Genomic DNA, 26,589 nt, shown 5'->3' with positions numbered 1-26,589 from the left:
ACAGAAAGATCACAAATATTGAGTAGGTAAGGATTTAGAAGGACGCGGGCTTGGCTTCAAGGAACTATCCTGATATATCCCTGGAGGGCCTGAGGTGGAGATTTTGCATTTAACAGCATAAAGGTGAGCAGATCTTCACTCCTAGGTAAACACATCGCTTCAGTTGCTCGTTTAATGACGCTGTAGCAAATAAATAAGAATACGTAAGAAACCGACGCGTTCTTAAAAATCTTTTGGCCTGAAGGGGGCGGAGCACAGAGGGAAAGTGAGAGTCTGTGGACTGCACTTTACGTAACAATACACAAATAAGAATTTGTCCTCAATTAGTAAGACAATACATGTGTAGGCCGGAAACATGGCAGCCGAGCGCAACTGGCTGGGATGAGATCTTGTGTTGACTGTAGGGCAGTGTACTTACCCGATGACCCAGTGCCAAGGGTTCAGTGCAATTCTCTTTATTCAGGGTACAAAGGGCCAGGTAACGACTCCTTGGGGCAGAGCTCTTCAGTCGCTCAACTTGGCCAAGAGATTACCAGTCTTCGGTTTTAATCATTACGTTCTTAAATACCAGACGAGAAGACAAAGGATTTTTAAGTGAATGGCAGCAAACGTTTCCCAAGTTTAACCTGATCTTAATTTCTTCGACCTTTGCACATATTTGAGCTTTGTAACACCTAAGATAACTCAATAAATGTAAGCGGAACTTGAACGGATTGGCCACGGCAGCGCTTTGATCGGAAATTTCTCGCCAACTACGATATTCTGTATCGTTGTCTCCGAGAGTCTAATGACACCGGAAATGAGTTCTCAGCGCTCGTAAATAATATCTGAAGTCGCGGCGTGCTGTGTGTTCAACCGGAAATGAGTTATATCACGAGAATTAATCCGTGATTTATTGCATTTTGGGACATTTTCGACGCCACGGGACTCTGTTTCTTACTGTTACGTAGCGGATGGATACAGACCGACTTTGTTTAAGTCAGTTAGAAGGCGGTGGTTACGTTCGTAATTATTAAACGTCTGATTTTGAAGTTTCAGCCTTTTTCTGTTAAACAAGTGAAAGTTTTATTGTCAGCAGAAAGAACCGTTGAAGATTTTAATTTTTTAAAATATGAAATAACATTTATTTTCTTTGTGTAATCAGAAAGAACTTAGTTTACCTTCTTTTCAGCACCAAAGGACGCACATCTACACTTTTCCTTTCGAGGCTTAAGACTGCTAAATCTTCTGCTCATTGCTGAGCCTTCAACGTTGTTCTTGGGACGTTGAACACTCTTAAGCCCTTAGTAAACCCGTCTTCTCCTTTGTCAATTCTCTTACCGTCTTCATCACTGCGTTCCTTATCCCACAACTTCAGTTTATGATATTATAAACTTTTGCCGGCATCTGAAAGGAAACGCGAAATATCTCAAGACATTTCTCTGGGCTGTTATTAGAAACCTACTCGTTCGCGATGTTAGGTGTCTGGCCTGGAATCAGTAGGCATCATGGCGTCATGTTCGCCTAAAATTAACCACGAAATGACTGAATAATAAGTAAACAGTGACTACTAGGGGTGCCTAAAAGTATGTGCAAGATGGAAGCTGTAATTAGGTCTACATAATTTCGTACAAAATAAATCACACCTCGGGATTACAATTTTATTTTATTTTTTTCATTTGAGGTTCCGAAGTCCGCTTATAACCAGTGCAATCCAATCTGCTTTGTATTTGCCGTCTGACCAAACCCCAGATTGAGGTGTTAGTGCGTTTGGTCTGCACACTTCTTTATATGCAAGCATGAGATATCAAGAAGGCGCTGAGCTAGACTGCCGTGCTTTTCGGCTCACAGGTTTTACCGGGCATTAGCGTGCAGGGTGGAACCGCCGGGGGGTGCCGGGTCAGATATCGGCCAGAGTAATCAGCCACTTGTCCTCGGGGTGCAAAAATAATTATTGTATAATATCGCTGCGGTAGGGGTGGAAGCCAGCGTATCAATTCGCTTGCACTCAATTTACCATCTGCAACCCCCGAGAGATTCCCCCCCTCCCCTCCCCTCCCCGCACACTCCACCCCCACACAAACACGCATTGTCAGAGACTGTTCACCCCTGGGAATGCCTGCTCAGCGGAGCACGAAATTTGGCCACTGCGAGCGCTCCGTATTCAGCCGAGCCGTGGAGAATGTTTGCTCTGAATTCTCGCGTAAGTAAGCGCAGACTCGTCCCGGATTAGGGAACACAACACGGACCTGACTTCAATTTAGTAAATTGCTAATTCCGAGTAGGTAACTGATATGTGTACGCTCTTCGCGGCAGAGAGGGACGGAAGGCGCTTCGAAAAACTGCAACTGAGTTTTTAATCTGTTGACATTTGTCTTATTTTAATTCGTTTTTGGAGAAGAAATCGTGTCGATTTAGTCATATCCTACAGTCACGTGCTTTACTCTGCGTGCTGTTAGGCACGGCTCCAATGTTTCCAGTTTACCCTCCGTGAAGAAACATTACCTTGTGGCTTACAGAAGTAGGAAGTTCTAATAGAAAAGTTTCACACGTGACGCCTTTTCAAACCCCCGCAAAGTTAATGTCGCAATTCAATTTATTTTCGTTTTAAAAACATTTCCGTGCCAAAATTACATAAGCATTCTTGTATCCAATCCTAGCTACAGGTTCAATATACTATTTTTCTTAAAATATTCAATATTTTCGAGATAAACAGAGTAGTCTTTTGTTTCTTAATTTTATGGCAGGTCATAAGTCAGTAACCGTTTGGCCGATTTTAATCTGATTTTACACTGGAGGTCCTTGCTCTGACGTCCCACGTGTTCTGTAAAAATAGAATGTGACGTCATTTTCACATGTGATATCTGTAAGCTTAAAAGAGAAATACGATTTATGAAGTACCCTGACATAAAGGCATGTGGTCCTTATGCCCATTTGCTACTCACAGTGTAAATTCGAAGCTCTTTCAGCTTAAAAATTTCCACAGGATGACGCTGACAGTAGCCCAGATAGCCTGCAGCGACCATAGGCTACAAATGAAGTTGTAACGGGATAATTTCAAAGTAGATTTTTGTGGTGGTCTCGTAGCTGACCAATCAGGAGCATAGGATTTGCCCCCCGGAGCCAAATAAAACTGAAAATTGCGGGGGACAGGCCAAGGTACACAGTATATCGAAATTCGCAGCAAATAGTTTACAAACATCGCGCGAATATGCAGGCATCATTTTGCCATAACTGAAGCAGAGTGGATCGTAAACTAATTTTCGCCGCATAAATTCCAGGATCAATCAGGAAACATTTCAATATAATTAAAACATCCTGTTTTCCGACGTGTGTACGGTTAGCCGAGCCTGCCAGAAAGTTTAAACTGTAAATTTAGCTCGCTGCCCCTGGATGCTAGCTGCACAAGAGTGCGGGGGTCGTGAGGGTGGAGGGGGGGGTTGTTGTGCAACGAGTGTGTGCAATACTGCAAAATAATTGCAGCTATTCGCATTGACCGGGTAAACACGGGCAGTTTGCATTTGGCGTCACGTGACGCGTAGGCCTCGAGGCCCACATGCATTACTGGGATGCAACTGCTAATTGCCTGAGCCCGGCTTCGAGGCGCACACAACCCTTGATTGGGACAAAGTCAACAGCGCATTCAACACCTGCATTTTGCCGTGCATTCCAAATTGGTGTTTGATGTGTGATTGGTGCAGATGATGAATCGGCTTTATTGTTTGATCGAGTTTCAACTCGCATGTGGTTGCTTTGCGGATCGAGCCACGGGCACCTACACAGTCGATGGACAAATGAACGCTGCACTGTCGCTTTTAAAAAATGCATTCGTCCTCCCTTCCAATTCATGGCGGCGTGTTTACTCTGCGAAAAATGCAACCCTTCATTATAAAAATGAGTTCTCTCTCAGCTCTGCTGGTTAACAATTCATTGTGAGACCGTGCAGTGGCTTTCGAGATAAATAACAATTAGGCCTATGCTATTATCAACAATGATAATAATAGCAGCTGCGGAAGCCTTGGTTAATTTGGTTCGATTCCGGGTTTCGTCCCGAGATAACACTAAATTAAATCATTATCTCAGAAATCGTGATATTCACGATAAATAAGTTTATTGAACATGTAAGTATCATTGAGATACAAGAATTCGTATGTAAATTTGGTAGCAAAACCTCTTGGAAGCGACCATTCTGATCAACGATTAAAGATGGAATGATGACATTCGAATGGGCGTTCGCTTCTGAGGATGGAAATGGATGCAGCTGGCTTCGGATTGTGTAAAATGTCGAGCTTCGGTATTAGCGATGTTTAGAATTAATTAGCTGTAAATGTAATTACTAGTACGACCGATCAAAGTTTACGGGAATGATCCATTTTTGGGTTGAATTTATGGATCACGTAGTTTTTGACGTATGATATATATTTAATTCCAAAAAGTGGCAGTGCCAGTCACCATGTGACGGAGAGTTCTTAGGTTAGGTTAGGTTATGTTATGTTAGGTTGGGTTAGGTTAGATTAGGTTAGGTTCAGTTAGGTTAGGTTAGGTTAGTATAGGTTGGGTTGGGTTAGGTTAGTTTAGGTTAGGTTAGGTTAGTATAGGTTAGGTTTGGTTAGGTTAGGTTGGGTTAGGTTAGGTTAGTTTAGGTTAGGTTAGATGTTCTACAAAGTCTGGCACCCGCTACAAATAAAACAATTACTTTCTTTTTCCTCAGTGATTACCGAGAGGGAATCAGAAGAACGCTGTCTCCTCTAAAAACTTGTCCCTGTGTGTATGCACCACGCCATGAAGACGTATGGAGGCTTAACTCCATGCATTCTTAACTACGGCACTGCATAGAGGTGAGTGATCATCTTTCAGTTTATTATTATTATTAGTAGTAGTACCGCGAAGAAAACACCACACTTCACCATTACGAAGATCAACTGGTTAACCCTTTGAAGCCGAAGCTCGTATAAATATTACGTAAGAATTCAGTCCGTACCGCGAAGAAAACACTTCACTTCACCATCGCAAAGATCAACTGGTTAACCCTTTGAAGCCGAAGCTCCTATAAATATTACGTAAGAATTCGGCCCGTACCGCGAAGAAAACACTTTCCTTCACCATTTGAAAAATTAACTGGTTGACGCTGTTTAAGGAAATAATCGCTGAGAATTATAAAAGCCATAAATACAGAATAACGCAGTTAAAGTGTACGACATTTTTGACTAAACCGTCATAGGACGTAAGCCGACGGCTCTAAGTACAGTCGCACTTTCGTCGTACCAAATTCTCCGGACGTAGTTTTAAGACCCGCAGTGAAGACGTGCTTATATCCTCTTTGTCTCTCGCCCTAGCCACACTTCTGGGTTTTTTTTACCGATAATCAATATGGCCGCAGCATCGCATGTTGCCTAACGCTTGCAACCTTATATTTTATTCAGTTTCGAAGCTTGCCAGTGGCGGATCAAGGTAGGCCTGTGATATCCTCACGGCAAGTTTCAAAAAAAAAATGCCTGGCGTCATGCGAGGCGGTCGTTGTGAGAGGAAGCAAGGTCTTTGTCAACTTTAATATTGTATCCGGGTATTTTGCTGGAGACAACAAGGCGGAGTGTTGCTCGGTGAGGACAGGCGGTTTCCGGGACGTCCCGGATATGAAGCTACGCACCGATAGATGTGCTTCGTTGTTGGTGTTGGTTCTCTGGGCTGTTCGTTCCTCTGGGATTAAGTTATTCGAGTATCAGTCCTGTGACGTGACGTATTAAGGGAGAAACACACACTCACGGGCGTGATAATACTTAATTAGAAGTTTAATCTTTGGCCTAAATAGCCTACAGGCGTATTTCAGGTGGTTCATTCTCACAGGAAAGCCAATGAAACAGGATTTTGCCTTACAGATGTTATTATTCAGCTCACAAAGAAATCATCTCGCGTTACAAAAGACAGAAAATTCATCACATTCGTCACAAAAGCAGCCTTCGAATTCTTACCTCGTCCATTTTACTCACAAATGAAACAAGTGGCTTTCTCTCCGTGGTCAGTGGCGTGTCGGTTAGAGATGAAGACCCTAAATTAGGACTGAGGGTGTGATAATGTGGTGCTTCGTCAGTGATGGACTCGGAGGTAATTTTGTTCAGTTCTACGTCGTTGAAGTCACGAGGAACAGAACGCAGGTCTTCGAGACAAGAAACCTAGCACCCAGAGGCTCTTAGATCTTAGTTTAGCTATATTTTTAAAGATGAGAACGCTCAGTACTGCAATGTAGGAAAATTGGTATGGATCAACATTTCTCTGTCGCGATGAACCAGTTCGTGTAAGGTTTGTAAGCTTTGGCTGAGACCTCATAAAATCTTCAGGTTGTTGTTTAATCGAATTAACGAGCAAGAAGTATCATCGGAATGGAGATAATTACTTGGACTTAATTAACAAGGGTCCTAGATTACGCGGATTACCAATAGACTGAGTCTATTAACTGTTAGGGGTATTAATTAAAAAAAAATTAGATGGCTCGAAAATAGAGCAGAGAGGACAGTATAAAAATCTGTAAAGCATAAGGGCAGATGAGACGATAATATTAAAATGGTCGCAGGGAAAAAAAAAATTTAAGTAAGAGTGTGGGTTGATTGAGCTGGCTGTTGTGAAAACAGTAGGAATAATTAAATTTTTTAAATTCTGTAACAGGCGTAGAATTTGTTGACTCGCCGAGGGACTGTCAGCTTCTTAAGGAGGCCAACGTTTTTGTTGTTGTTGTTGTTGTATAGTGCGTATAATGTGTCATTTAAAATTATCGACGAAAATTTACAACCGAACTGCAAAATAAAAAACTGGACGCTTGTAAAGTGCGTGCCGTTGAAACCAACGGGCCGTGTTTGAACAGACGCTCAAATAATAATAATAATAATAATAATAATAATAATAGTCACTCAAATCCTCGATGTGATTGACGAGCGTCCAACTTTGTTTTACGCGTTGCAGTTCGTTACGAAAGATTTCACCCAGATGACTTAAACCCCCCCACTTAATTAAAAACAAATTGTTTCACCAACGAATCTAATCATCCCCCATTCTTAATGTTTACACACAGATTGTCTGTTATATTGGGTTCGACGTTAATATATTACGGAATATCTGAGGCGATTATTCTGTTTATCCGTACATTCTGTTATCTGCTCGCCAATTACAGGTTATATTCCACGGCACACAGCAATCTAAAACTGCTTATGACATTACAAACACGCAACAACAACAAAAAAAGTGGGGTCCGACATGTTGTTTTAGTTCGTGTAAGTTCGGGATAGTTCGTATAAACTCGTGCACCCCCCAGCTGTGAAGCAAGTCGCTTGGCAGACCAATGAGGTGCGAGTTTCGGAAGGTGACGGACATGGCCCCCTACTGTATCGATCCAAACAGTTGAATGGCGGCTGGCGTCATGAGGAGTGGGGGGGGGAGAGAGTTGGCTCCCTCCCCCCCTCACGCCCCCCCCCCCCCGAGCCGACAACTTTGGAAGGGAGAAATATTTCCTGGAAAACACTGGACTCGTTTCGTACTTCGAGGAAGTGTTGGAGACCAACCCTAGAAAGTGAGTTAAAATTCTGTATTTCGAAGTCGACATTTTACAGAATAATTTCAACAGCCGCGTTATTTTTACCGGTCCTTGAAGCCGGACGTCGCTGTGGTGTGGTTAGCATTCCAGCTTCGTACTGGGGGAGGTACGGGGTTCGATCCGGTCGGAATTGTTTCGCGCCACGTCGCTAGATGGCAATAGCGTAACTTGAGGAACAAACGATGTAACCGAGTGCTTTGCCCCTAAAGAGGGGCACTGTGGCCTGATTTCGAAACGAGACTTTCTCTTTTGGGACCTCAGAATTTTGCTTTCCCTTGTCACTGCGTGCGATCTTATCACTTCCCGGTCGTGATAATTCGTTATTTTAATCGCATTTCGTAATGCAGCGTGACCCTGGTTTAAGCTCAGACACGAAATTCTCAGGGAATGTTTTGTTATTATAACGAGAGTGACTTTGTTTGTGGTGGGAGAAACAGCGACTTATTTTTAGAAGGTTCCCATGCAATACCCACTCGTCCTTCTGGTAAGGATAGGGTACGAGTTAAGACGCTGTGGATTTTTGATTTGATTATTAATGAATGTTGAAATTAAAGCTTGGGAACAAAAATTAATTTAATTCGTGTGCGAAAACCGAGGTCACTGCTTGTTTTTACACCATTTTAAATCGATTATTCATTAAACTTTCTGTTGCCTGTGACGCGTAGATTCAGCCACTGATACGTTCGTTAAGTAAACCACGAAAACAAATAATCTAAATCATAATAAATGTCTGGAAATGTTGATAACGGCAGGATATATAAGCCTGTACAACAGTTTTGCTTTCATTCTTAATAATCAGGTCAGTTCGTTAAGGAAAGCGTCTTTATTGGATGATGATTTTATTCCGTAACTTTGCGATTAAAATTAGATAAATTTAGAATACGGATGACGTAACATCTGGTAGTGTCTGGGAAAGATCAGGATAAAAGGAGGTTCGATCTGTGTGTATATTTGTCTCGCGCTGTTTTTTTTTTTTGTTTTTGTTTTTTTCGAATCGCCCCGAAGAGGCTGTGCTGCCAATTAAAGGATTTTCTCCTTCCCAGTTCCCGTAGCAAATTCCTGCTACTCACTGCTAATATTTACTCAGTTCCCGCTACCAGCGGGGAATTCGTCGTTCACTCCCCCCCCCCCCCCCCCCCGTAGCAATAAAACTCCTCGGTGTCGACTGCTTATTATTTTACTAGGGGATTCGATTACTTGCAACTCCACGAGATCGAAGGCCATTATTTTCAGCGTTTTGTCCAGCTCCACAACTTCGTAATTCTACGTGCAATTTAAAGTCCATCAGAAACTTTTTTAAAAAAAAAAATTGTAGCAGAATAATGTGGTCTGTGAACCCGGTCTTTAGTTATTCTTCTGTCGTGTTTTCTACAACTTTTTTCGTCTCTGAAACGTCGGCGAAGAGCGCGTTTTATATTTTAATTGTAATCCATTAATTTATGTGTCGATCAGATTGTTATATGAAATTTTATCTGTAGGTCCTTTATTAAACTTAATATCAAAATTACCCATTTGATTACATCAGAACTTAGTGTTTAGTAAAAAAAAAAAAAGGATATCTTTGATCAAACAAACGACACAATTGTGAAGTCATTGAAATTAAGATAAAGTTATTTTCATGATATTTTATAATATCATCTTCTATAATATCTTACTTTAGAAACCAAGTAAATAGTTTAAATTTAAATGTTAACTTGAGTTCTGTGTGTGAACTTGAAATTTACAAGCAAATTTCAAAACTTTCTTTTTCAAGAAGTGAATGAGTTCTGGCCGGAATGTTTCTTGAACCTTAGTTGACATTAGATTTTTACTTAAGTAGCTCAGGTTATAAGTTAAATTACTTAAAAAAAGGTGTGTGGGTTGTTGTATCAAATAGCGATGCTTAATTTGTGTAGTAGAGGTCTACGCGGGCCGAGGACTATCTGATCCCTGCCCCGAGTTTATCTTCAAACACCATCCGTGAGCCCCACTCTATTTGAATACAGTATTATTAAATACAATTTCTTTTATTCCAATGAATGACAGTAATCTTTGAATGAATTGTCTAACATCTGAGGCTGTCAGATGCAAAGTTTTTAAGATTTTTTCCTCGAATTGCTTCTCGGAGGGGACAGTTAGGAAAATCCCCGAGAAAATCAAGATTTGTTTGCGGAACACTTGTCACTAGCAAACGCGAGAGAAATTACGAATAACATTTTTAATTGCGAAAAGTAAAATGGCCCGAAAAAGCCCGAAATGTTTGAACCAGGCCCAGGCCTTGGCCTGCTGTACGATTCGCTTGGCGTGTCTTATCGTAATCTTGACACTACAACGCCTCATAGTTTTTATGCGTTTTGTACGCGAATTATCTATCACGTTCGATCATGCATTTTTTGCGAAATCCTGTGTCAATTTGTAATGATCGTCTTGGAGGTGAGTATTTCTGTTACATCTCAATTACCTGCAGATATTTAAACATTAGCTCATTCGAAATGCTAGAAACAACAGAATAACCTAGTGAGTTTACGTAATTGTTTACACAAAGGGAGATGGTGTATTCCAAGAACTGGCTGGCACTTGTTTACAAGTTTCGGGCTTTCGTTTTGCGTTTGTTTGTCGATGTTATCTTCACGCTGTCGGCCACGGGAAATGTGTGGCGCTGCTAGCATGTCATGACGGCATCTGAACGCAACTACCCCGACAGTAAAGGGGATTTTTAGTTGTTAACAGTTGCATATCTGAGATGTTATTTCGGAACGGAGGAGTTAATGATTTAACAAAGACTGCAAGGCAGCAAATCCACTAATTTGTAATTCTGTTGATATTGTGTACACACACATAAATGTTCCTTTACCACGAAATCTTTTCATTGGCCTATTTAAAATCATATTTTTGTCACATTATATACAAAACGGACAGCTACATAATAAGCAGGTGTTACAAACTGTCTTTCTGACATTAATCTGTTCCTATTGAATTCCATAACTCTTATCTATCGATGTTATTTTAATTGAACAATATTCAGTAAAATAAAAGCCCTGAATTCTTGACGTCTGGCAATCCTGATTCGTACTTGGACATCCCGGGCTCAAATTTCGGCCCAGAAGATATTCGCTCTTTTCCTCATTCCCTCCAGGAGTTATATCTCGACTGCTCATTTCGACCTTCCATCCAATTTAATATTCATGAATCCCGTAATGGGTTTGGGCTATTGGAAGCCCCGTTGATAAACATAAATAAATACATTTCTTAACACACTAGTGTTTTAATCTTAATCTTGGCGATGGATGGATGTTGTGCTTCGTCGTGAGAGTTCTACGAGTGCCGAAACGTCGAATATGGGCCTTGACTTTGGATTATATGTTTCTTCTCAGTCCCCCCCCCCCCCCCCCCCCCCCGTGGCTGTGGTCTGTGAATGCATCAAACAACCCATATGTTTCCTCCTGTCTGAACTGGGTTGAGCGCTCAAGAACTACGTTTCTTTTTGAAACAGGCAAAGGTTAGTTCCTTCCGCCTGCCACCTGATAAGGTTTACTCCACATGCCCTGTGTTGTATTAAGAGGCAGGGCACCAGAGGCGAATCACCGATGGCAGTCGCCTTGTCGCCCGGCCGGGTCGCCACGATCGCCCGCGGCTCGCTTCGAGCGTTTCGCGGTCGTCTGCCTGCTAAAGGAAGGGCAATGCAGTTTTTGTTGCTTGGCAACGGAGGCCTAAAAATGATTATCATTTGTTTCCTACGCGCGCGTGTCCAAACGAACGATGTTCTGTTTTAATTCGGATCAGTGACTCATCCATCGCCCTGATGATTTAGACGGCAAGCTCCTCCGAAACGTCGGTTAACTTGTATCAGACTACACATCGCACAAGAACTCGACTTTTTGCTTTGTTAAATATTTTAACTTCGTTTAACTCAGTTCATCACATTTACCATTTCCATATAAAGGTGTTGGCTGTGTTTTTAATACGAATCTAAATTATAAGATAAAATTCATTTTATACTCTGATTAATCATATTGCGGTAGACCGAACAAGATAATATTTGTAGAAACAAATCTCTCTTTTATTGAATAAATATATGGATATAATTTAATCCTGTTTGTCGTGTGCAGGGATGAATGAAATCGATTATTTGCAAACGTAATCGATCAGTTGTAGGTGTTATACTTTTTTTTATGAAAACTATTACAACTGCAATTCAATCACTATGGCGTATAGTTGGAATGTCATACTCTAAATAAATTAACCATTGACCGTCGGTTTTAACAATCCTTAGTTCTGAATTTTGCTCATAGAATGCAGTTATGATTCACGGACCAAATAACAAATATTTCGTTGAAAATAAAACCATTTGATCTATAAAAATAGTGGAGTATAATAGCATTTTCTTTGCGGTACGTCCTGAGACGAGCGTTGGCTTGAAAGGGTTATTGCCATTTTAATAGGCGTGCATAAATTTGCAAACCAACTTCGCTGTTGAATAAATATTATGGTCTAATTTTCGAATTTAAATTTTCGAAGTATAAATTTTGTCGTAATGAAAGTTTGTTGCGTCCCAGACGTTCCAACGAAGTTTTGAACCCCAAACCCCTTTCTAAATACGATCTCGAGTATCATTCGCATTTGGTTAATAATTCAGTTCAATTCAATTCCGTAATGACAATGATTATAAACCGAACGGACGTGTTGAAGAAGACTTCATTACCAATTCTGTGGACATCGGTTTTTTTACACGGCTGTTGTTGAAACGCGCGGTGTTCTGAATTTGCAACACAATGGAGCTTTTCCTCCGTTCCCTTTGTACGAACGTGCTAATAGAAAGAGCATAACAAACCACTCGCTAATTTCTTTTCAATTGCTGTGTTTGCCGTGATCACTGTTACAATTGGCCTCGGTTCTTCCTGCCAGTTCTAATCCAAATAATGGAAAATTAGACTTGGTGAGTTGGGGGCCGGGGCGTGGGGGACAAAAGACGCTTCTATCTGAGAGTCAATAATGGTAATTCTGGTTTTGTGGCTGGCAGTATTAACAACATACTTCCTTGACTGAGAGTACACAGACAAAAGTACATAATACCTTGTACGGAGGGGTTTAAGCTGCTATATTAAGAACTAGTGCCGGACCCCACCCCCTCCCGTCTGCTCACTTGGCACTGAGCTGGACAAATATTGATGCTTGGCAAAGAACTTGTGAGTGCGGAGCGCAAACCTTGTCTAGCTGTATTGCAAACCTTAAGGATATAAATCTGCAATCTGGGGAAAGTTCGCGAGACGTAATGAAGTGTGTGGTACGACGGATCGACGCAGAATCGCACGGAATCACCGATATCGAAGTTTTATCAATTTAATCCCCCCCAAAGTAATCCAATATTGCATAGACAATCAACGGTAAAGGCGGAAAGATGAGATGCTGGGGAAGTAGGAGTGGTAACTCTACGCACCACGTGCCTTTAACATTCATTAACTTTGCGTTTTGATCGCAGGCTCCATCTACGTGTTTGGTATAATTCTCACTGTAAACAGCGATTATTTCCTTAACCAGCGTTAACCAGTTGATCTGTGTAATGGTGAAGTGTGGTGTTTTCTTCGCGGTACGGACTGAATTCTTACGTAATATTTATACGAGCTTCGGCTTCAAAGGGTTAACCATTTGATCTTCGTAATGGTGAAGTCTGGTGTTTTCTTCGCGGTACGGACTCAATTCTTACGTAATATTTAGGCGACCTAGAGAATGATTACCCTGCAAAGTCTAGACCCTGGTAATAAAACGGGTATTTGGCGAATTACAAAAATCTTAACAAATAACACCACCTGCAAAACCTCCTTGAAATTAAACGATAGATTTGCGGTTCACCCGTGACTAGAAAGTGAACCTCTTAGCAGACACTCTGCATGAAATTTTTACAACTAACATAAACTTAGACCGTGATTTCTCTGAACAGACTGAGAACACTTTTTTGGTAAGAAAAACTAATTTCAAAGAATTAGGCTGGATAATTCGCCATCTCAAATCGCGCAAAACGTTCCGAAACCATGTCAGGAAGCTAGCAAATAAATTTTACGCTAAAATTCAAGCAAGTGAGAACTCCCAAATTAGGCAATTAGGTCAATATGACCCCATTTATGATAAATGCCAGCGACCGCGGGCCCTACTAGGGGGCTGATCCTGAATATACTCTACTAATTGCAAGTATTTAAACAAATTAAAGTCCTTTTGGGGCTAATCTCTACTCATTTTAGCCAGCCGTTCATCGGAGGACGCTCCAGCGGAACTCCTGCCATGGAAAACCTGTGTCGAGATGGCCGGTCGCAGGACCTTCCAGGGGGCGCGCTGACTACTAGCCAGCGGTCCGGCAGACAAAAGAGGAATTTGTACGACCCCTAGGTTTCCCTAACTTGTGCCATGGGCTTTATTGATAAAGTCGTGTAATAATACAACATAAGATGATGAATGCAGGTCATCCGTGGTTCCGTGGTCTTCTTCAGCTGTTGGCTTGGTTTTCCTCAGTCTTCAAGCAAATGCTGAGATGGTTCCCAAGTTCCAAGTTGCCACTGCAAGCTTCTCATGCAGCCCTCCCGATTTAAGTTCATCAAAATTTACCCCCTTAAAGTCGTCCAAATTCCGCTCCGAAATCACTTAATAACCTCCAAATTAATAACTTCGGCATTGCCTAAAATACAGCTCAAAATTTCTGCCAATTATCGCACTAACGTCTTCACTCTTACTTTATCTTTAACAGAAGGACGAACGGGCATTGCCTGGGGACCTTCTACCTCCCACCAGAACTCGAAGTGTCTATTCTATTCTTTGCAAATTCTACTCTTCTACCGACCTAACAGCGACTGCCTTAAGCTGTCTACGCGTAACGTTACGCCAGAGAGGACTTTGTACCCGGAGAAAACAAATGTCTTAATTACTCACGCTTCAAGGTCTGCGAAACAAATGCATGTCACCATTTGTGTTCACAAACCTTCTTAAAATGTTACGCCAACAATTGGTTAATTGGATAATTTTTTCAGCAATTGTTATTCTGTTTGCCGAATTATAATATGGTAATAATGACAAATGAAACAAACAAAGCGAGCAAACATGGCGCGGTACGGTAAATATGTTTTGTTCGTTTGTACGTATTTGAATGCGAACGTTAATGAGTCGCTGGTGATAATTACACAGGGGGCCTGCCATATGCCACCACTCAGCTGGTTTTACTGTGCCTTCGGTGTGTGCAATAACTCAGGCGCCAAGGAACACTTTTCCTTCCTTGTGGGAGTTCCCACTTCGAGGCCCCGCGAACCCGCGCCAGGCCTTCTTTCAAACTGTCCGTTGTGAAGTGTCGAGCATTTTTAGTGATTCTCCCCTAGAAATCTATCTTAGTGACGAAAATTCCTGAGATGTGAGCGTCTGGAATTTCGAGTTCTGTCACACATTGAACGAGATGCACTTAAAAACAGAGTTAATGACGTCACTGGATGGATGTCGTTGGTTAGACGAGTATTTGTAGATTCACTAAGAATTTAAGGGATACCTTCTCTAGTTCGACACAATTGAAGCCTCTCTCACGGTTTTGTTATGGATTTTGTAGCTACAGACAGCGTTCGGTGAGTTGAGGGGGAGTGTTTGTGTTGACGGTATGCATTATTCACGTGACACTTCTCAAACACTCGTGCTGTTTGATGGACAGTGAGAACCTGTCTGCCAACCACCTCAGCTCATTCTTTCGCGTCTCGGATGCACGAAAACTGTTTCTATACAACCAAGCAGGTTAACACAATGGAAACGTGTCTGACTTCCGTTCGACGCTAGGACACTTCTCTCTCTTAAGGACGTCCACAGCCCGAACTTCTTTTATCTGTCCTATAACCAATCAAATGACGTTAAGACAGTGCGTATCGTGGGCTCAAGAAGACTTTGTACAGATCTAATTTTCACCGTACATTACCATCTGTGATATTAACTGGTATAAATGAGTGACATTTATGTAAGATTTGAGGTTTTCACAGCGGCGAGTATGAAGATTTCTGTCTTCTGGGTTGTTGCGCTGTGTAGTCTGGTCGATGTTAACCAACGTTTCAGAGGTCATACTGCCTCCATCATCAGGGCGATGAGTATGAAGATTTCCGTCTTCTGGGTTGTTGCGCTGTGTAGTCTGGTCGATGTTAACCAACGTTACAGAGGTCATACTGCCTCCATCATCAGGGCGATGAGTATGAAGATTTCTGTCTTCTGGGTTGTTGCGCTGTGTAGTCTGGTCGATGTTTACCGACGTTTCAGAGGTCATACCGCGTCCGTCATCAGGGCGATGAGTATGAAGATTCCTGTCTTCTGGGTTGTTGCGCTGTGTAGTCTGGTCGATGTTTACCAACGTTTCAGAGGTCATACTGCCTCCGTCATCAGAGTATGAAGATTTCTGTCTTCTGGGTTGTTGCGCTGTGTAGTCTGGTCGATGTTAACCAACGTTTCAGAGGTCATACTGCCTCCATCATCAGGGCGATGAGTATGAAGATTCCTGTCTTCTGGGTTGTTGCGCTGTGTAGTCTGGTCGATGTTTACCGACGTTTCAGAGGTCATACCGCCTCCGTCATCAGGGCGATCTACACAGCGCAACAACCCAGAAGACGGAAATCTTCGAGTCGCTTTGACTGTCACAAAATTAATCGCTTTTAGTTCCTTCCACTGAAGGGAGTTGCTTCGTATCTGAGATGTATCGGGTTCAGATATCGGCTCGGAGACCGGTAATCGTGTTTTTGTCAGACTTCCTATGCAGGTAGCGAGGTAGAGGAAGCCGATATCAGCGGAGGCCACGGAAATTTCCATCCGTACCCTTTCTGATCCATTATTCACCATCATCATTTGACGATCTTTGAACTCTTGACAAACGGATTAAATGAACCTGCGTGGGTTGAGGATCTGTACGTAAATGTAAGTTAGGAACGAAGTCGTAGTAAAACCAGGAAACCGAATGAAGTAACAAGGCCAAATTCCGAATCTGTCTTTGTTAACTGTGTAGGATGAATGTTCCAGTATTGTAGGAATGCAAAATGTTTGTGTGTGTATTTATTTATTTATTTATTCTTGTGAAATAATGCGTTCTGCAGTTGCACAAAACTAGTAGGTCGCCCGACAGCTATAAATTTCCCGGCGTTCACATAAAACTTCCCGCTGGGGGACTTGGTGTAATCCGTGCTCCGAATGCATGTCCAAGACTCAAAGTGCAAGGCGACCACTTGTCAGTTGCCAGGCAACAAAGGACCCGGGCTTTCAATACAAACTGTTATTGAGTCGCCTCTGCTCGTGTTCCAGCGGTCGCGTCGGAACGTAGGTTACCGGACGGCGACTGCCATCAGAGTATAGTCGTGGCCTATTTAAACTCGCCGTTTCATTTGCCCAGAGGGAAGAATTTGCGTTAATACTTATCCAATTAAATATTCTTCAGAACGAAAAATGAGATGAGTACTAACAAATCAACCGAAGCGTTCTGTGGTAAATAGACGAGCAGATAAATGGACGGACAGACAGACAGATGCTGCTAATTATCGCTGGAGTTACACGCGACTGTTACAAATCGGGCGCGTGTTGGCGCTGTGATAAGCCGCCCGCTTAGACTGCTGTGGACCACCGGGGGTTCTGACCCCGCTGGGGCCGGTGCAGTTTTGTATTTCTCACTCGTCGAGACACGTGGAACCACTTCCTGGTGCCCTGGGGTCCTTTACCTCGTCGTGACTTTGGCCTGTTACCAAATTGGATGTCCCTCCTGAAGAAGGAGGCTTCGGTTGACTGTTTAGAACTTGCTCGCGTTTAAGACCCATTTCAGCTCTCCCTAACTAACTACACGTTTACCACAGAGAGTAGTATTTAAAGGTTCCTTGTCGTTCTCGGATTATTTCAATCAACATCACTGATGGACCGAGCTTTTTTTTCCGGTACGGACCGAATTTTTAAATATTATTTAGCTGACACAGTGTCGTTAAACAAACAAAGAGAAGACGGTTCCACCCGGCATTAATTCCGTCTGGTGGGAAATCCTTGCAGATTCTCACCTGGTGACCTGACTTCCGACAACCGCATACAAAGCGAGGTTTACGTTTCTTTCAGAAATCGCAGCGCACAAGAAAGAATTAGCTTGTAGGCTGCAGGACGTGCAAGGTGGCTTTTGTGGGGGTTAGCGGAAACTGTGTTATGGGGGCGCAACAATGGGGCGCCTGACAAATGACTGGCGGGGGCAATCCGCTTAGCTTCCTGCTGGTAATGGTACCATAATAACAAGGGAGGGGTGAGGCCCAGATTTTTATAGCTCATCGGTAGGGAATCGGTCTGACACCTGGACCCTGGGCCATTTCTCACCCTGACAGGTCCCTGCCAAAAGGGCTCAAGGAACTGGGTTCAAGACGTAGGGCGGAGTGGAGGTATTCTTAACCATCATTTATTTTTTATTTAGTGTTCTGTCTGAGGACAGGTCCATATGAACAGGATCCTTCCATCCTTTTCTCGGACTGGGACCTGTTCATATACGTTCTTGGCAGATGATCCAGAAGTGGTTTGCCATTGCCTTCTTCTGTGTGTGAATGGAGTAATTGTTGGGATGCCACGGAGGAAAACTCCGTTTTGCCTAGACGACGGCCTTGCCCAACACAAGTTATAAATTCGGGCACCGCCGGGAATCGAACCCGAGACCCCCAGGATTACAAGGCCAGCGTTCTTACCGCTAGACCACCGTGGCACTATTCTTAACCATAGGACTACAAAAATTCATGGGATTATTTGCCGGTTGTTATCTAATGAACTGAAATTCCAATTGTACAGAATCCACAAAAATAATATCAACAACAAATAATGTAGTAGACCTCCTGGCTTCTGTCCGTTCGTGTACCCTTTTATGACGCCCTAAGGTACGCTGTGTTCACTACAGCCCGTCAATGATCCCTATCCGGGCCTGATGAGTCCAACCACCCACTCACCAAACCTATTTTCCAAAAAATTCATTTTAATATTATCTTCCGATATGTCTTCTCTTCAGGCTACCCTGAAAGGTAGACAGAACTAACTGCAGTAGTGACAATTATCACTTGAACTCAAAACTGAAGAAGTGTTCAACAAGTTTGTTTATTCATTTGTTTCTTACGTTGTTTAATGACGCTTTCTCAATTTCATTCGGTGCACAGTAATCTTATATCATCTAATGGGAGAATGAATGTAAGCGATGAATTGGCAGGGATCTGAATGTAATCGGTCACAGCTTATTTTATGTCTAAAGACAGAGGGAAACCCGAACACGGAGCAGTAGTGCCAACCACGCAGTCTTGTAGCAGAACTGATGAAATCAGCACGTGGAGTTTGTTGAACAGTTGCACATCGGTGTAGTTAGTCTACACGACACAGAGTCCGTATTGAGACGCTGACGTCCGCTCAGCTAAGCGCGGTTTCTTAGTTAATATCTTAAGACATTAATCCAGTTCACATGCTGCCACCCAATTTATTTAACATCAATTTTAATATTATACTCCTGCCTATGGATATGCCGTTCTTAATCAGTAAGCAGATCCGTCCAACTTATAATAAGCCTATTGTCGTAATAAAACACGCGTTTTGCCAGCCAATAGACTTCTTAGTTTTCAATATTGGTTTTTTATCGGTTTTGTTATTATCATCCGTTTCGATAGTAGCACATAATTGTCGTGGACTATTGTGCGAGGCCTACGACGTGTGTAAGAAACGGCAACGCTGGGTCAGGTCAGGTTGGGTTGGGTTGGGTTGGGTTAAGTTAGGTTAGGTTGGTATAGGTTAGGTTAGTATAGGTTAGGTTGGGTTAGGTTGGGTTAGGTTGGGTTAGGTTAGTATAGGTTAGGTTGGGTTGGGTTAAGTTAGGTTAGGTTGGGTTAGGTTAAGTTAGTATAGGTTAGGTTGGGTTAGGTTAGTATAGGTTAAGTTAGGTTAGGTCAGGTTAGGTTAGGTTATAGCAGTCGTATATTAGTAGCTAGGTTCCGAGTAGGGTTAAACTTCGTGCAGAAAAGTAACTCCGGATAATGTTGCCAGCTTGGCCATAGCATGTCCTCTTGGTGCAAAGTCACCGATTTCTTAACCCGCCAGAACACAAAATTGAAACCGCCGGTAAACAAACAGGTGCATCGCAGTTTACGTGGCATTGCTTCAAGAATGTGAAGATATCATTCACAAGCTAGCTTTTATTCTTACATCCTGAACTTTGTTCTCAAGTTCTCTTTTATCAAACGAAAGAACTCACGCTGTCCTATAATTTATGTTTAAAATGTCAAGTGTGCTGAACACCAACGTGGAATTCAAGTGTATGAAATCCCGTGTTGGGGGGCGGGGGGGGGGGCACGCGACGCAGAACTTACGCTAATCCAACGAGAGGTCTATTACAATAACAACAGACTGGAGCACGTTTAATAAAAGTTTTTAACAGCTTCAAGATGCAGTTCAAACAAGTGTACTGGATATACGTATAACAAGATAAACAGTGACACAGCCGCTAAGCCTGCGCTGTGGCCCCCTGGATTGACTAACGTGTTTGAGCTACGGATTCCATCGTATTAACTCACGGGCTTCGAGGCAAACATCTCAGGTATTTGCTTCGGGGGAATTCGCAAATATTTGTTGTCGAAAGGAAGTGTTGACATTAAATTGTGACGAATATAGTCTACATGCACACACACTACAGTTTAGATGGCAGTGGAGAGCTGGAATGATGGTTGGAGCAGCGTTTAAACGATCAACCTACGTTCCTCTCTCTCTCTCTCTCTCTCTCTCTCTCTCTCTCTTTATGCCATGCGCGCGACGCCATGTCTTCATTGTCAGTGACGTCACATATTTGCGGGCCGCAAACAACTGAGAGAGACGGAGAGCGCGTTCAGCAACCAAGTTGCTGTAGTATTGGTCGCTGTCTTCGTCTCCTCTCCCAGAAGACTTTGCGCAGGCTGGCTGCATTAACACGTCACTCAGAGTATGGGCTGAGTAAATATGCGTACAACACTGAAGATAATACTTAAAAATAGCAAAACCACACTCTCCCTGTCGTTTCAAACACAATAATGCTTTGGATTCTTTTTATTTGTTCCAGAGCCTACAAATATACAAATTGTCGCACCGTAAAATGTCAACAGGATTTCATTGAGGAAAGTTGCCCACTAGAAATGTGATTATAGCACTGAAGCAAACATGCCCGTGTACCGTCTGAACAAAATAGTAATCTTGTCAATATAAGAAGATACAACCGGATAGTATGAACCGGCAGTATCGCCGGGGGCGACAACACCTCCTGCGACTAGGAAAATAAGTCTGGTAAAGTCGAGACACACAGGTAAAACCATTCTAGCCACGGCACAGACTGGGTCGGGCGGAGACAGGGTTTTGAATTTTTTTTTTTAAAATATCAAATTCAAAACATTTTCAAATATTTTTCTAAATTTTTAATTTATATTTCGTTATTTACATTTATGACCTTCTTGAAATTTATCAAATTTGTTTTGAATTGAAGTTTTTCAAATTTTTTAAGTTTCGTGCGGATTTTGGACACTTTCCAGCATTTTTGGTTATACGAAAACTGAAAAAATTTGAAATTTTTGTCGATGGTACCATTTCAAAATATTGAAAAAATTTAAAAAAAATTGGAAATGGTTATGAATGTCCCGAAAAGCGAAAGTAATTTGAAAAATTTTGGAGTCGGGGTTTGTAACAAATTCTTAGTTTTGTGCGCTTTTTTGGACATTTTCCTGTATTTTCAATTTTTTTGGAACTTTTAGTTCCAAAAAATTGAAAATTTGTCGATGGTACGTACCCCTAAAAAAATTTCAAAATTTTGAAAATATTTCAAAAATTTAAAAATATTTATAAATGTAGTGAAAATCGAAAGGAACTAAAATATTGAAATTGTCGAAAAAATGTACAAGTTAGAATTTTTAAAAAAATTGTTAGTTTTGTGCGACTTTTGGACCGGCCTCTGACGGCTCGTCTCTACAAGTACCTAATCCTTCAGAGCCCGCGTGAGGCAGTGTCCGAGTCCGGAAGAGACCGTGTGAAGCAGAGATCAGGACTAGCAGAGACTGAGTGTAGCACAGACTGAATCCGACGGAGACCGGGTCTGGCAGAAGACGGTGTGTGTCAGTGAACATGTCTGGTAGGTATAGCGAGGCGAAGATTTCGAAAAATTTTGGATATTTTTCATGATGTCCAAAAAATCAGACAAATTCCATCTTTTTTTTATTTTTCGAATATTTTAAACTTTTTTTCAAAACTCCGCAAGAGATGCATGCCATCCTCGGTGAATGCCTCACCCTGTCTCTGCCGGACTCGGCTCTCTATTTCACCCGGTTGCAGACTGCCTCGCTGTCTGCACCAACCGGCCTCTGGAGGACTCCGTGTGTGGCCGAGCGTGTCTTTGCCCGTCTCGGTCCCTGCCTTACGTGGTGTCTGCCGCACCTGGGCTTTTCAGAGACTGTGCGTAAGAAGCCGTGTGAGGCAGCGACCGCATTCCTCAGAGACACAGTACGTAGGAAACAGTCCGACAGAGACCGCTTCTGCGAGGCATCAGGTGGAGAGAATTTTGAAAGAAATATTGAAAATTTTCCAAAAATTTAAGCTCATAATTTTTTTCAAATTTTTCGACAAATTTTCGTTCTGTGCGCCTTTCAGACATTTTTCAGCATATTTTGTTTTTCCAAAATTATGAAAAATTCGAACATTTTTTCTAAATTTGACCTAACTCATCCCTAATAGAACTAATCTCAAAAAACGTAGGAAACCGTTCAAAATTCGCACAAAACCAAGAATTTTTGAAAAATTCCGTTTTCAAAATTCTTGTCTAAAATTTCAAAAATTCTTAGTTATCTTCGCGTTTCATGCCATTTGCAACCATTTTCAATTTTTTTAAAATTTCGCAAATTTTTTAAATTTCCCTTTGAAAATTTTCAGATTTTTCGAAAATTTTCGAAAACTCTAAAAACGTAGGAAATCGTCCAAAACGCGCACAAAACTATGAATTTTTGAAAATTTCCAACTTTTATTTTTTTTCCGAATTTTTCGAAAATTCTTGGTTATGTGCGCTTTTCAGAAGATTTGCAGCGTTTTTTGATTTTTCGAAAATTTGGAAAAAAAATGAAAATATTTTTCCCAAATTTGACCTGACACCTCCCTATGAGTAGTAGACTCTGCCAGAACCCGACGCTGCTATTGTATAATTCACACAGTCTCAGCCGTACTCTGTCTGTGCCTCAACCGGTATCTGCTTTACACGGTGTGATTCACCACGTCTCTGCTTGACTCCGTCTCTGGTTAACAGGGTCTCTGCGTGACTCGGCCTGTGCCTCACCGGTCTCTGCTTGATACGGTATGTGCATCAGCCTGTTCATGCTTGACACTGTCTCTGCCTCACCCGAGCTCTGCTTCCCATTTTCTGTGACTCACCACGTCTTCGCCTCACTGTCTGTGTCACACTTCTCTCCTTGCTTTCGGTCTGTGCCTCACCCGGTCTCTGCCGAACCAGGTCTTTCCACAGACGGCCTGGCAATGTCGGGTGATACAGACGACGTATCCTGCAGAGAGCGAGTCCGGGTCCGACAGAGAAAGAGGGCGGCAGTGACCGGGACGTGCACAGACGGTCCTGGCCGGGATAGTGAGGAGAAAATTTTGATCAAATTTTTCGAAAAATCGAAAAACGTAGGAAACCGTTCAAAATGCGCACAAAACCAAGAATTTTTGAAAAATTCCGTTTTCAAAATTTTTGTCTAAAATTTCAAAAATTCTTAGTTATCTTCGCGTTTCATGCCATTTGCAACCATTTTCAATTTTTTTAAAATTTCGCAAATTTTTGAAATCTCTCAAAGGGGTACCCCTTTGAAAATTTTCAAATTTTTCGAAAATTTTCGAAAACTCGAAAAACGTAGGAAATCGTCCAAAACGCGCACAAAACTAAGAATTTTTGAAAATTTCCAACTTTTAATTTTTTTCTGAATTTTTCGAAAATTCTTGGTTATGTGCGCTTTTCAGAAGATTTGCAGCGTTTTTTGATTTTTCGAAAATTTGGAAAAAAATGAAAATATTTTTCCCAAATTTGACCTGACACCTCCCTATGAGTAGTAGACTCTGCCAGAACCCGACGCTGCTATTGTCTAATTCACACAGTCTCAGCCGTACTCTGTCTGTGCCTCAACCGGTATCTGCTTTACACGGTGTGATTCACCACGTCTCTGCTTGACTCCGTCTCTGGTTAACAGGGTCTCTGCGTGACTCGGCCTGTGCCTCACCGGTCTCTGCTTGATACGGTATGTGCATCAGCCTGTTCATGCTTGACACTGTCTCTGCCTCACCCGAGCTCTGCTTCCCATTTTCTGTGACTCACCACGTCTTCGCCTCACTCTGTCTGTGTCACACTTCTCTCCTTGCTTTCGGTCTGTGCCTCACCCGGTCTCTGCCGAACCAGGTCTTTCCACAGACGGCCTGGCAATGTCGGGTGATACAGACGACGTATCCTGCAGAGAGCGAGTCCGGGTCCGACAGAGAAAGAGGGCGGCAGTGACCGGGACGTGCACAGACGGTCCTGGCCGGGATAGTGAGGAGAAAATTTTGATCAAATTTTTCGAAAAATCGAAAAACGTAGGAAACCGTTCAAAATGCGCACAAAACCAAGAATTTTTGAAAAATTCCGTTTTCAAAATTTTTGTCTAAAATTTCAAAAATTCTTAGTTATCTTTGCGTTTCATGCCATTTGCAACCATTTTCAATTTTTTTAAAATTTCGCAAATTTTTGAAATTTCTCAAAGGGGTACCCCTTTGAAAATTTTCAGATTTTTCGAAAATTTTCGAAAACTCGAAAAACGTAGGAAATCGTCCAAAACGCGCACAAAACTAAGAATTTTTGAAAATTTCCAACTTTTAATTTTTTTCTGAATTTTTCGAAAATTCTTGGTTATGTGCGCTTTTCAGAAGATTTGCAGCGTTTTTTGATTTTTCGAAAATTTGGAAAAAAATGAAAATATTTTTCCCAAATTTGACCTGACACCTCCCTATGAGTAGTAGACTCTGCCAGAACCCGACGCTGCTATTGTCTAATTCACACAGTCTCAGCCGTACTCTGTCTGTGCCTCAACCGGTATCTGCTTTACACGGTGTGATTCACCACGTCTCTGCTTGACTCCGTCTCTGGTTAACAGGGTCTCTGCGTGACTCGGCCTGTGCCTCACCGGTCTCTGCTTGATACGGTATGTGCATCAGCCTGTTCATGCTTGACACTGTCTCTGCCTCGAGCTCTGCTTCCCATTTTCTGTGACTCACCACGTCTTCGCCTCACTCTGTCTGTGTCACACTTCTCTCCTTGCTTTCGGTCTGTGCCTCACCCGGTCTCTGCCGAACCAGGTCTTTCCACAGACGGCCTGGCAATGTCGGGTGATACAGACGACGTATCCTGCAGAGAGCGAGTCCGGGTCCGACAGAGAAAGAGGGCGGCAGTGACCGGGACGTGCACAGACGGTCCTGGCCGGGATAGTGAGGAGAAAATTTTGATCAAATTTTTCGAAAAATCGAAAAACGTAGGAAACCGTTCAAAATGCGCACAAAACCAAGAATTTTTGAAAAATTCCGTTTTCAAAATTTTTGTCTAAAATTTCAAAAATTCTTAGTTATCTTCGCGTTTCATGCCATTTGCAACCATTTTCAATTTTTTTAAAATTTCGCAAATTTTTGAAATCTCTCAAAGGGGTACCCCTTTGAAAATTTTCAAATTTTTCGAAAATTTTCGAAAACTCGAAAAACGTAGGAAATCGTCCAAAACGCGCACAAAACTAAGAATTTTTGAAAATTTCCAACTTTTAATTTTTTTCCGAATTTTTCGAAAATTCTTGGTTATGTGCGCTTTTCAGAAGATTTGCAGCGTTTTTTGATTTTTCGAAAATTTGGAAAAAAAATGAAAATATTTTTCCCAAATTTGACCTGACACCTCCCTATGAGTAGTAGACTCTGCCAGAACCCGACGCTGCTATTGTCTAATTCACACAGTCTCAGCCGTACTCTGTCTGTGCCTCAACCGGTATCTGCTTTACACGGTGTGATTCACCACGTCTCTGCTTGTCTCCGTCTCTGGTTAACAGGGTCTCTGCGTGACTCGGCCTGTGCCTCACCGGTCTCTGCTTGATACGGTATGTGCATCAGCCTGTTCATGCTTGACACTGTCTCTGCCTCACCCGAGCTCTGCTTCCCATTTTCTGTGACTCACCACGTCTTCGCCTCACTCTGTCTGTGTCACACTTCTCTCCTTGCTTTCGGTCTGTGCCTCACCCGGTCTCTGCCGAACCAGGTCTTTCCACAGACGGCCTGGCAATGTCGGGTGATACAGACGACGTATCCTGCAGAGAGCGAGTCCGGGTCCGACAGAGAAAGAGGGCGGCAGTGACCGGGACGTGCACAGACGGTCCTGGCCGGGATAGTGAGGAGAAAATTTTGATCAAATTTTTCGAAAAATCGAAAAACGTAGGAAACCGTTCAAAATGCGCACAAAACCAAGAATTTTTGAAAAATTCCGTTTTCAAAATTTTTGTCTAAAATTTCAAAAATTCTTAGTTATCTTTGCGTTTCATGCCATTTGCAACCATTTTCAATTTTTTTAAAATTTCGCAAATTTTTGAAATTTCTCAAAGGGGTACCCCTTTGAAAATTTTCAGATTCGAAAATTTTCGAAAACTCGAAAAACGTAGGAAATCGTCCAAAACGCGCACAAAACTAAGAATTTTTGAAAATTTCCAACTTTTAATTTTTTTCCGAATTTTTCGAAAATTCTTGGTTATGTGCGCTTTTCAGAAGATTTGCAGCGTTTTTTGATTTTTCGAAAATTTGGAAAAAAAATGAAAATATTTTTCCCAAATTTGACCTGACACCTCCCTATGAGTAGTAGACTCTGCCAGAACCCGACGCTGCTATTGTCTAATTCACACAGTCTCAGCCGTACTCTGTGCCTCAACCGGTATCTGCTTTACACGGTGTGATTCACCACGTCTCTGCTTGACTCCGTCTCTGGTTAACAGGGTCTCTGCGTGACTCGGTCTGTGCCT

At 42.2% G+C, this 26,589-nt stretch overlaps 1 protein-coding gene and 1 long non-coding RNA gene across 4 annotated transcripts in view; one reads left to right on the top strand and one right to left on the bottom strand.

The window, feature by feature from the left end:
* Positions 1-20,770, top strand: part of LOC110836722 (uncharacterized) — a 133,531-nt gene extending 112,761 nt beyond the window's left edge. For both annotated transcript variants that reach the window (XR_015538096.1, XR_015538095.1), the window contains 2 exons: positions 4,691-4,817; positions 20,613-20,770. This is a non-coding gene — a long non-coding RNA (uncharacterized LOC110836722). The remainder of the gene's footprint in view (positions 1-4,690; positions 4,818-20,612) is intronic.
* The window catches only part of LOC110841386 (uncharacterized), a 127,428-nt gene that overhangs the window by 37,772 nt on the left and 63,067 nt on the right, over positions 1-26,589 (bottom strand). Inside the window, exon 9 of one of the 2 annotated variants that reach the window (XM_087359743.1) lies at positions 1,280-1,386. The exons of the other annotated variant lie outside the window; for it this stretch is intronic. Coding sequence (XP_087215869.1) covers positions 1,354-1,386 — 33 coding nt within the window. The 3' untranslated portion in view covers positions 1,280-1,353. Of the gene's footprint in view, positions 1-1,279; positions 1,387-26,589 lie in introns of those variants that run through there. 2 annotated transcript variants of the gene reach the window in all.

The sequence above is a fragment of the Zootermopsis nevadensis genome, unplaced genomic scaffold (genome assembly GCF_977971745.1).
Source record: "Zootermopsis nevadensis isolate Lab colony 2312 unplaced genomic scaffold, Znev_1.0 Znev_ptg000032l, whole genome shotgun sequence".
In the NCBI taxonomy this organism is placed as follows: domain Eukaryota; kingdom Metazoa; phylum Arthropoda; class Insecta; order Blattodea; family Termopsidae; genus Zootermopsis; species Zootermopsis nevadensis.
The sequence above is the reverse complement of the archived record's forward strand: the minus strand, read 5'-3'. Positions and strand labels throughout refer to the sequence as shown.